Raw genomic sequence first — 12,004 nt, 5'->3', positions numbered from 1 at the left:
AATCCATGTTGTGACTGGACATTTTATCCACATCACTTTTCTTTTGTATATATTTGTAGATGCCCCAAGAAAAGAATTAAACTGATTTATCCAGCTCTGCAGGTTATAGCTTATTAAACAGTGTCCGGCTTATTAATGCCACCTATTTCTAGTTACTGCATTTTTTAAAAAGTTTTTATTTCAGATACATGCAAAATTGAAAAAGTAAAAATAATATTTTCAGAGGGCCATTGAGACCTGTATGATCAATTATTGTTGCCATATACAATGACTAACAAACTCAGAAGAGTTATGAAGAGAACCCATTTTGGGAGCATCCTGGCAGGTTTTCTGTAACCATGATATAACATTTGAGCTATGCCCACAGAACCATAATATCTTTTGCTTCCCATATTCCACTGATTTAACTCTACAGCATTCTTTACACACAGAGCACAAAGCAGAATATCAGAGGGAAAAATAATATACAAAGGATTAGTAGGCACTGTTTTATTCTGCCCTCAGTGCTTAATACAGAATGAGTGTTGACATTTTGTTTGTTACATTGTATTTTTTGTAATTGTTACAAGATTAAATTGAATCTGTAGCATTTTACTGGAGGTTTATGAAGATGGCAATGTACACAATCCATGCCTGGGGGCCAACTGTGCTCCTGCTGAAGTCAATTTGAGCAAGATCAATGCCTAGGCTCTGATTTTTAATGTGTATAACCTCTCCTGTCTCATTTAACACTGCCAATGTCCTGAATTTTGACTATACCAAATGGCCTCTTAACAACAGGCTTTCATTCTAATATGTACTTCTTTATAATAACCCCCTTCACAGAAAATGAAAATGGATGTGCTTTACTAGAGAGACAGTGCTGTCATTACAAATAAGATATAAAAGTTAAGGCTAAATTGAAGACTCATCTGCTAAATAATATCTTTTTCTCATTCAGAGAGTTTTCAAGTTCACAATGCTTTTGTTGTTCACATTACTTTGGTTTTAACTGTTCCCAGTGACAAGCAAGTGACATTTAATTACATCCCTCAGATAACGTGGGGAAAATGGTAAGGAAAGCAGAAAGCAATGATAAAGTCCTACTCCTCTTCGTATGACAAGCAGTGCTTTCCCCTATTGGGAACTGAGCAGAGCAGAAGACTGACTTCTGGCCAACAGAAAATGAATTTCTTGCTTGTTGCACTACTTCTTTGGCAGAACTGAATTCCAAACGGGTTATCAGATTCGCTGGAGCACGCACATACAGCCTTCTATCATGCTTCAGCAGCCCCAAGCATTTTTCATAAACAGCAGCCAAAAGAGAACATTATTTTATTGAAAGACAATGATATAAAGTCTGAGGAAAACTAATGAAGAGACCATCGCTGGCTTCTCATTTGGCTAAGGACACAGAGAGAAACTAACCAACACCATATGTTTTACCTGGCCAAGCAAAATACCCAGAACTAAATGGCTGATAATAAAGAGAGTTGTAAATGCAGCCATTCAAACAAAGATGATGTGCCCCCTCACTAGGAGTTTCTTTTCTATTTTAATGTTACCTCTAAAGTATGGCTAATGGAGACTACCTCCCAAAGCTATTGAAGTCTCTGAAATAATCTCTTTGAGAGCACAGCCCTGGTGCAGAGACTGTTATATGATCTTCCAATAATATTTAGCATAGACCACAAGTTAAAACAAATCTTGGAAGAGCTAATAACAATGCTCTTTTATTCATAATAGCTGTAACCTGAATGAAAACAAGGAAGAGCATCTCATTTTTCCCTGCTTTGCAGCTGCATTGTTTTCAGACACCATTACAATTTTAACTGGTAAATACAGCTGGAAATACAAAGACTTAAATTCTTTAGTCAGCCTGAAAAACAAGGAAGATCAGAACACATTCAAGCAGTGGGACAAAAAGGTTTGTATTTATCAGAGCTACAGTTCCCTGTTCATCGTGCCTTGAACAGCTGTAGTGAGTGAACCGAGTTCTGATGGACAGCCAAGACATGTAATCTGAATCACACCATCCCACTGCTTATTCAGTGCAGATAGCTGATACTACCTCAGCTGCTTTTTAAAGTTTTGACACTAGTCCTGGAAAGGAAGGATTTAAGTTAAACCCTTTCCAATAACTCAAATGTGTTTTTGTAATTAAAGCGACACAATTAGCATTGACAAGCTCAGGTCGGCAGAACAGAGATTATGCTGTTCAAGTGCTCTGCCTCCAGCAAAAAGCTGCAGCAGAGGAGGAGAGAAAAAAATCCTCACACATTATTTAACAACTTGTACTCTTGCACTGCACCACTTGTGGATTTGTAAAGGGAGGTTTTTAATTCCTTGGCCATGGCCCCATTCCCCATGGTTCTGTTCCTTCAAGACCACAAAATATTTGTTAGGCACAAGGGAAACATTTTATAACATCCAGCAGAATTAACTTTTTTTAAACCCATTCCATTTATACTATCAAAAGTGCAATGTAAAAATGGTTCAGTCTTGCAATATTGAAATACCTTGAAAACATTATCTTTTCTCCCACAAAAACAAATATTTGCATAGCATCTTACTCACTATGCAACTCTTACTGCCTCTGTATAGAAGCAGTGGGTTTCACTCTCCACATGAGGAGATGAATCTGTTGTAAGCAGTCAGTTTTCCAACCAGCTTTTAGGCAGATCTCAAGATTAGCTGTTTTGTTAACTAACAACAACTGACGGTTCATTTTTATTCTTGACAGATTGCAAATACTTTGCTGTAAACACCACATGATTTACTAATAAGCTTTTCTGATCACTTGTGAAAGAGGCATCTGAGTGTTTCAGGCCCTGATCCTGCAGACACCCCCACACTAGTCACTTTACACAAGTGAGTAATCCAGCTCACTTCCAGGGAGCTATTCCTGTGCATAAAGTCACTTCCCAGGCATAAGAGTTTGTTATGATTCAGTGGTGAAATAGGTTAATTTTAAGTGAATTCAACAGTTTTTAAAAGTGCACATATAACAACTTTTGCCACAAGCAACAATTACAACAGTCAAGAAATATTCATACCTTTGCCACGTGACACAGTGGAGTTTTCCTTTAGGCTGCATTTTTACCAAACTGGAATTAGTTCAGATTGTGTGTGTGTACGTATACATACATTGTATTTATATATAATTAACATAATATAAACATATAGATATTAACATATTTAATATAAATTTATGGAGGCAAAGACCCTCTTTTCTGGATCTCTGCACCTGGAGCTTTTATTTCCGCTCCCTTTTTCCTATCAACGGAGAGAAATGCCTGTATGTATGCTGTGTGAAAGCAGCATGGAAATGTGTAAAACATCACCCCCATTTTACAGGGCAACACCTTTTGAGATTAAACATGTAGTAATTTGGGGTCCTTATCCAGTTTGTACTCAACCTCTCACTGAAGTCGGGATTGTACCCTGGGGGTATGTCTGCACATCAAAACAAACAAACAAAACGGCAGATGTCTCAAAGCCAGGGTCAGCTGACTTGGGGTCATGGGGCTCATGTTGTGGGGCTAAAAACAGCAATGTAGACGTTCGGGCTCAGGCTGGAGCCTGGTCTCTGAGACCCGCCCCCCTCACCATGTTTTAGAGCCCAGACTCCAGAGCCTGGGCCCCAACCTGAGTGTCTATACTGCTGTTCTAAGCCCTGCAGCACAAGCCCCAGGTCCATTGACCTGGACTCTGAAGACTTGCTGCTGCTGGTCTTTTTTTGCTTCACAGGTGGACCTAAGATTATAAATTCAGGGATCAGGATTTTCTATTTGCCTGTAAAATGCCACATGTCTATTTATGGCATTGTCTAAACAATAATAGTACTATGCACTTTAGACTCAGGCCTCTGTTGCTTCATTCTAATGTCCCCTATCCCAGTATAACACCACCTCCTTGGCTCAGATTCAAGTCCCTTAACCCCTAAATATAATTTTATGTAATGTGGTTGTGCTTGGAGGTCACCCAAAACTGAGTAATGTAAAGCACCTACATGTAACTCTCAAACATCACATTTTTTTCTAGTTCTGTGTGTTGGAAAAGAATGGAAACCCCCCAGGATAGTGGTGATGTGTCCTGTTACCCTCCTATCCCTAGTTTTTGCTCCTTAGACAGGGTGAGAGAATCGCCTACAGAGATTTCTTATGGTTTCAGAGTAGCAGCCGTGTTAGTCTGTATTCACAAAAAGAAAAGGAGGACTTGTGGCACCTTAGAGACTAACCAATTTATCTGAGCATAAGCTTTCGTGAGCTACAGCTCACTTCATCGGATGTAGCTCACGAAAGCTTATGCTCAAATAAATTGGTTAGTCTCTAAGGTGCCACAAGTCCTCCTTTTCTTTTTGGGGATACAGACTAACAGGGCTGCTACTCTGAAACAAGAAGCAAGTAATGCACACACACAATCATACTCTCCAGATAATGTTACAAAAGAAAGTTCTGTAAAGGAGACTGGCTCAGGCTTTCAATTATACTGTGGAGGAAACTGTGTGGAAAGGGACCGAGAGACTTTTTCCATTGGACCATATAAACTGGAACCATAAACTCACTGAACATTAAATCTCACCACATGAGGATAAATCCATCCTCATCATCGTATCCACTCATTATACTCCACACCTGAACATAGCCATTATATGAACAACATACCCTCACATCTCAATGTCTGTACTTTGACCCGCTAACCTTTTACCCCCAATTGGGGAGATTGCAGATTATGTATTCCTTACGCCATCCGACCCTAAACTGAACTTCACACCCCTTGATAATCTGTATGTTATTCCCTGATAACCAGAAACTTCTACGCTTGAACTCTGTATCATTTTCTTTTTATTTTAACATCATCTTAATAAAATTATATATAGTAAAAGAGCCTCTCTTACCAAGTCTCCAGGCTTTACAGAAACCACCACCACTGCTCCAGGCATCGGTGATCTCAAAATACTGGTTGTATCCTCCACTGCTTTCTCTGGCATGTATTTACTCAACTCTGCAGCAAGCTTGGTTAGTATTCGTAACTTGTACTTAAGGAAAAGACAAAAAGAAAAATGTTTTAAAATATTTAATCTCATGTCTCTTGTGAATTCTTTGTAATGATCTAAAAGTCTCACATTGATATACTATTTGTATGATGATTTAAGAGATGGTGTTTGTATACTACACACATCATCTATACTATATGGAACTGTCTAAAGTTTGGAATCTGAGTCACAGTTTTCACTACCTGAGTAAAGGGGAAAAAAGTAAAAATACAAGACAACCCAAGACAGCAGCACTGAATAACTAAAAGGGCAATATCAGATTAATAATCTGGTTAACACATTTCCGGTTCTTCCCCCCCCCCCCCCCAAAAAGGAAAAAAACATTAAAATTTAAAAATAATTTTAAAGAGAGAAAATATCCTTTTTCTAACCAAATCCTACTCTCAGTTACCCTGGTTTAGGTCTGGAGTAATTAGATGGAATAATTTCAGACACACACCTGTGTGTAACTGAGCAGAATAAGAATTTAGCCCTGAATTACTAACGCCTCCCTAGATTATTAACAATGAATGAATTTTAAAACATTACTTTACTTTGTACTATTAATTCAGTGTTTTCATCTTACACTTCATTCAGCTTTTGCAATCAAAACAGATCAGACAATTTCACTTCCATAATATTGTGTACAAGCATAGGGCTGCAAACAAGGCATGGAAATGTCCTATTGGTAGTTCTATGTGAGGTAAGAAAGAATGGAAACCCTCCAGGATAAGGGTGATGTGTCCTGTTCAACCTAAACTGTTTAACTGTTTTTGTCTAATTTAAAAAAATATATATTTCTATGATGTTTTATAAATTAAAAAAAAAACAACAAAATGCCAGGGCCTGAACTATCTAACAGCATCCCTTTAAACTAAACCTTTCTGAATCTATGTATATTTGTATGTCAATTTCCCTTTTTACTTTAGTTCTTAAAAACCTGTGTACGCTTTCATGGACATTTCATTGAGTTTGTGAGAATTTTTCTTCAAAGCTGCTGCAGTGCATGTGAAACTGAATGTAGAAATCCAGTAGATGGCAGCATGTCTCTGTGAGAAACTCCTTATCTCCCACATCAACTGAGAGTGAAAGAACAGCATTGCACTACATCAGTCATTTAAACAAAGGTTTCAGTAATAAGTGTTGTAGGCTGAAGTTCATTTAAAATTCAAATTTGTATTTTGATGAGGTAAATTTTAACACCTTTTAAAAAGTATATTGTCTATGGAAATAGTTAACCATTGTTTTGTTAAATGGAGTCTCTCTGCTTTTCATTTTTATACAAAATGACACAGATGAAGGCAAAGGGGAGTCTAACTTCTGCTTCAACAGGGAGCAAAATGGGATACTCGGAAAAGACAATGGTAAGCTAATTAACTGCAGTGGAAATCTTTAAAAAACAGCTTTATGAAGACACACATTGTTTGGCTTTAACAGAGGGTTATCATCCTACATAAATGCTGTCCAGATAGATGGAACATGTGCAGTGAGCAGGGTAACCATTTGGTTGGAAAATATTTGGAACTTATCAGAAATATGAGATACACTTTATATGAAACACATAAAACCTTTAAATTTAGTCATGTGCCACAGTAATAAACGAAGCTATACCCACCACATGGAGATTTTCGGATTTACCAAAATACGTATGCCTTGAGTACTACTGATGCTGCACATATGAGCTTGCACCACGTTGTATATAAAAAGCGGCTTTAACTGAAAACATCCTGCTGGCAGCATGCTGTCAATTAGAGTGTGGAGTGTACATTTTCAAAAACAAAATAAGGTAAGTTATTTACCTTTCTGCACAAATGACTAAATTGAATGCAGTGAGCTGCTTGCCCTGTCCCTTTAAAAAAAATAAAACTGTGCATGTGCGTGTATGCACACTTGTGGGGGGTGGGAGAAGATGCCTAGAGGAGATTTGATAACGTAAGTTGCAAGCAAAATTGCGACAATGTGACAGGTCAAATAACATCTTATGCATGTTTCTTTACTCTTGAGTGTGTGTGTTGCAATCAAGACATACAAGTGTCTGCCAGTTTCTGAAGGATATGATCCTTAAGTGAATTACAGTGCAAATAAAAGCTTTTTGCTCCTATTTAAATTCATCTGAGTCATAAGTGGCAGGGGAAAAAAGCTAGCAGAGTGCATTCTGCTGTCAATCTAATAAACATTCTGTGCAGAGGGACTATTTATCAAAGATAAATTGTACTTAAAAGTCCTTCATTAAATCTATGGGGGGGAATATAATTACCCCAAATTGCACAGTTTCAGTATCCATGGTTAGTGTCTGCTTTGTAATCATAGTTTGAAAATAATAATAATAATAAAAAACTAGGTCTTGGAAGAAAACAAAAATAAGTTAGCTTTCTGGACTGCCACTACTGTATGGTGTTAGCGATTACTTCGATATGGTTTTCAAAAGTTATGCTTAGCCTCCATTTGGTTTTTTAAGTATTATATAGATCAATTCTTCTGTACTGCCCAACTTCAAAATTTAAACTTTAAATGCAAGAAAAAAATCTGCTTTAATTCCAAGGAACAAGCCGTTTTACAACATTTCACTGCGGTTGAAATACTTAAAGTAATTCCCCATCCACATCAAAACCTGCAGCAATGCAGGGGGATGGGAGACAGGGAGAGTGTCCTGCTGTACGTTGCACTTTAAAGCTCAATTTTCCATACTAAGTTATAGTATCCCTACCAACCAAATACTGAGTTTTTACCATCTTTATAATTTTCATATCTTTTACATTCCTTTCTCTGCAGGACTCCTGCTTTTCTTGGAATGAGATGTGAGAATCAGTAAACTAACAGCTTTCAAATGCAGGTCTTTGTTATTGATGAGCTGTTCCTTTTGCTTTTGTATTTGTTTATTGTTCTTTAGTCTGTTTTGGGGATAAGAGAGTTATTGTAATCGAAAAGTACAAAATAACAACAGTAAACTTCTCAGGAAAGGCCTTTTTTGGTGCAGTTGGCTAACAAATGACCTTTCGGAATATATAAAAGAAGACAAAGCACCAGAGAGAAGGTTCCTTCTTTAAGGTTACCTTTGATGTATTTCTACTTTCTGCTGGACCCACTAAATCCCCACATAAGCATTCCTTTGTAAAGCTCGCTCTTAGCTCTCAGAAACCATATTACAGAGAGGGGGGTCAGTGAGCTCTTGATCCTAACCTGAGACAAACACGTGGCTTGATGAGAACTGCAAAGGCCTTAGGAAGACCAAAGTAATCATACAATGATTACAGATGTCTCTAAAACAAAGACAATTAGGAACATACCAAAAGTGTCTATATCACACAATTAATACTGTTGCACTTTTGGCTTTACTGAATTAAATCTAAAATCTGAAGTGGATGTTTCCATGTTTTTTTAAGGTGTTTTTTGGTTGGGTGGTGAGGGGGAAAATGGGGAACGTTACAGAGGTTGGATTACAAGTGGAGACCATAAGGTTTCCATTGGTCTAAAACAGAAGAAACATCTGCTGGAGTAATAAGCAAGATTGTCTGTTGGTGGACTTTAGCAGCAGCGAAATCTGCCATTGATCAGATCTGAACTCATCAGCAGTCGTCTCTGGTCACTGCTCCATTCTGCGGGGTTTCAGAGGGTAATTCTGCCAGCCAAAGTAAAGTTAATAAAAAAGTACCTGAATGGAGCCAGGCATGCCTGATTGGGTAGAAAACAGGTATTTCTTTTTCACAGGATTGTTGAAGTCCACTATCAGTAAACAAAAACGACGGTAGGGAAAGGGGATGTTAGCTAACAGTCTGCTTAGGGTAACAGTATGCTACCAACAGTCCTAGGTCTCTTGGTAAATGAATGTTATGGTGTATGTAATGGAAAACCACCTCTTACAACTAAATCTCTGTGACTAGAGAAAAGGGCATAATAATAACAGATGTGCAGGGATAAAGGTACAAAGAGAAGGCAATCAAATGAAAACTACATATATTTATTTTAAACCTACTGTATAAATCTCTTAAGTAGAATAAGTGGTAAAAAGAGAGAGAGAAAAAAATGTAGGCAACCCATTGTGATTTAAAGGAGGTCACAAGCACATATCTAAAATACATTTCCACTTAAAGAAAAGCTCAGTAAACTATACAGGTTATCCTACCAACTATGACAGAATATAATATGCCGCAAGTATGATGCTCAAACTGCATCCTGTTACATTTTGCATTAGTTCATTAAATATGACCTTCCCTACATACCTTAATCTCACATTCTCATGAGTTGTAAATACTCAAACTCCACTGGATATTTTATAGAGCAATCTAACATAGCAATATACATATGTAATTTAAATACTTATTTGGATTGCTGACCAGAAGCAAATTTACAGTATGCTTTACATGATATTCAGACATGTTTTTAAAACCTGTCATTTTTCTGGTAGGAAGGTTAAAAATTGTAAATTGCTCAGCTTCCAGCAAATAAACTGCCCACTGTGCATCTTGATTGTTTTCAGTACAACAACTACACAGCATACAGTAGAATAATGTCCATTTCTGAATTAATAAACTCTGAAACCTTTTAATTAGCTAGGTAATTTCCCTTTAACGCTCTTAGGAAGCTTCCTTTTCTGTCTCAAGTCATTTAACAGGTGTCAATTGGCCATCAGGAGCTCATGAGTAACAGTTTTCCAGTAATCGTTCAAGTCAATAATAAGTAATGTTCAATGATAAACTGCTATCAGCACATTGAAATGGTAAAGAGGAATTAATGAAAAAGACAAAGCAGTGACCATATCCTTGTTTATATTTTCACCAGGACAAATAAATAGGAAAGCTTGTGTATTTATTCCATACTACTTGAAGATGGCAGTCATCATCATCTTTTAGAGACAAGGACTTCTTACTCAACCAGGAGATTTAAAGTAAGTCTCAAATTACAGTGATCTTGAGCTCTGGGTTCTGGAGCTAATTTACTTCCACTGTAAGAACTACCAGTAGTAAGAACTAGTATTAAGATCTCCACACAAGCAACTACATCCCTAATGTAGTGCAAGAGCAAACACTGCACGTGCTAGAAAATGACAGTCAAAAATGAATACCCACAAAAAGTATGATCCTTTAAAAGCGGCAAAAGGGAGAGGGGGAAGAAGGAGAAAATCACCATCATACAGAACACAGTCCAGCAGCAAAAACTTAATTAGAATTGCAATCCAGCCCTGGTTCCCACTTTCAATTCATTGTGTGATACATACTTAACACTCCAGAAAAACCTAACAAGGGCTAAAGCCATGCAAAATACATCCCCTTCACTTTAGGCTACGGCTAAACAGTCAGGATCAAAAACATACAGAATGAAAGCTTGTAGATGTCCTCCTCTTGGAGTTACAACCCAGACGAAGAAGGTGAAATGAACAGACAGGCGTTGGAAAGCTCTGTGAGCCTCAGAGCTTTGTACATCTGCATCACTGGAGCAGCCTGTTAGCATAATGCTGTGACAACTCCATCAGCGCAGTCTCAAGGTAGCTGTCAATCAGGATGCATCATTTAATACAACAGCACTCTGAGGGTTTTCTCCTACAACCCACATGACAGCATATCTACAGCTTTATTTATATCAGCGCCCAGTTGTGTTTACAATGCTGTTGTAATTAGAAAAGATGCAACAGGCAGCCATATTATTCAGATTTCCATTTTGCCATAGTGCCATGTAAAGTGCGATCTTGCTTTACAGAGTCATGCTAAATAACAAAAGCGCTATTTTCTTTAGTCTCTGTGCTCAGACAGCACTTCATTTGCAGCTATCTATAATTAGATTAATGGTGTAGTACAGTACAAAGCAGGCCCACTTCACATCAGATAGCATATGAATTAGGACAAACACTTATTTCAATTCAAGGCAGAGAAAGCAGTGACTGGGGTATTTAGCATACCCTTTATGGTGGAATGAGATGTTAATTGTGTACCATTACCTCTAAACTGCTTGCTTGTTGTATAAATCACTGTGCTAATTGATGCAGAGATAGAAACGTAGCCACAGGCAAGAAAGCAACGGAATGAGAGCTGAAGATGGTGGATAAAGGATTATCAAGTAAAACCATATGGAGATGAGGTTCCTTTGAAACCTGCCCATGAGCAGTGTTTCTTAAACTATGGGGGGAAAAAGTGCAGTACTGATGTGTAGGAAAAAATAATTTTTACATCATGATTTACGAACAGACTCTACAATAAAGTGTTTGAGCTCAACAGAAAACTAAAAAAATACGTGTAATGAATCTGGACACATACTTGTAATAGGAAACTAATTGGGAGAGCATGACTTGTGAATGGTCACAACATTCTGTTTGGGGTTTGGGAGCCTGAATTAACAAGTAACACTTGCAAACTATCCATAGCAAGTGTTTTGCTGACCCTTCAATAGAACAGAAATACAAATTCTTCCAACACACAAAAGTCTCTGTTTTAAAAACTAAAATCCAAGTTGTTGCTGATTAGTTAGAGACCTTATTAGGCAGAGAGAAGATGGAAGCTTGGGATCCCAGACTCCGACATGCTCCAATAATAAAATTATATATTATAATATTCAGTCCAGTTAATGTATGTCTATATAAAGGACAAAATCCTGGAGAGTCCCTCCCCATGTGCTGTGCAAGCCACCTTGAAGTTACAAAATATTATATATTCTCTTGCAAAATTATTACAACACATAAAACTTGTAATCATTATGATTGCAAGAACATTAAAGTGGTGTTCCTTTTGTGCACTGAGGTATGCTGAAAGTGTTTGAAAACGCTCAGTGTTACTTTTCTTAATTTTTCTTCTTTTAAACTAGGTCCATTTTTGTCTCATTGCCATACTGTGATGTTCTTTCTCTATGACTTGTTGACATTCTGGCCAAGCACCTTAATAGAAAACAAATCTGGAGGAATTAGATGAGCAGCATCTCTCAAAGGTAAAAAGACCACTACAAAAGGGAAGCTGGCTACTGAGCCTTCCAACACTTCATGTCCCAGAAAGCTCTGCAGAT

The 12,004-nt window shown here is 37.6% G+C and overlaps 1 protein-coding gene and 1 long non-coding RNA gene across 6 annotated transcripts in view; one reads left to right on the top strand and one right to left on the bottom strand.

The window, feature by feature from the left end:
* PCCA (propionyl-CoA carboxylase subunit alpha) overlaps positions 1 to 12,004 on the bottom strand; it is a 435,625-nt gene that overhangs the window by 12,953 nt on the left and 410,668 nt on the right. For all 5 annotated transcript variants that reach the window (XM_048854281.2, XM_048854288.2, XM_048854316.2 and 2 more), the window contains one exon: positions 4,880 to 5,020. In XM_048854281.2, the coding sequence (XP_048710238.1) occupies positions 4,880 to 5,020 (141 nt within the window). The remainder of the gene's footprint in view (positions 1 to 4,879; positions 5,021 to 12,004) is intronic.
* LOC142072535 (uncharacterized) overlaps positions 6,051 to 12,004 on the top strand; it is a 54,805-nt gene continuing 48,851 nt past the window's right edge. Inside the window, exons 1-4 of the long non-coding RNA XR_012668944.1 lie at positions 6,051 to 6,206; positions 6,313 to 6,381; positions 9,797 to 9,902; positions 11,810 to 11,929. This is a non-coding gene — a long non-coding RNA (uncharacterized LOC142072535). The remainder of the gene's footprint in view (positions 6,207 to 6,312; positions 6,382 to 9,796; positions 9,903 to 11,809; positions 11,930 to 12,004) is intronic.

Source organism: Caretta caretta, chromosome 1, assembly GCF_965140235.1.
Source record: "Caretta caretta isolate rCarCar2 chromosome 1, rCarCar1.hap1, whole genome shotgun sequence".
Taxonomy (NCBI): domain Eukaryota; kingdom Metazoa; phylum Chordata; order Testudines; family Cheloniidae; genus Caretta; species Caretta caretta.
Note: the sequence above shows the minus strand (reverse complement) of the source record. Positions and strands in the feature narration are given on the sequence as shown.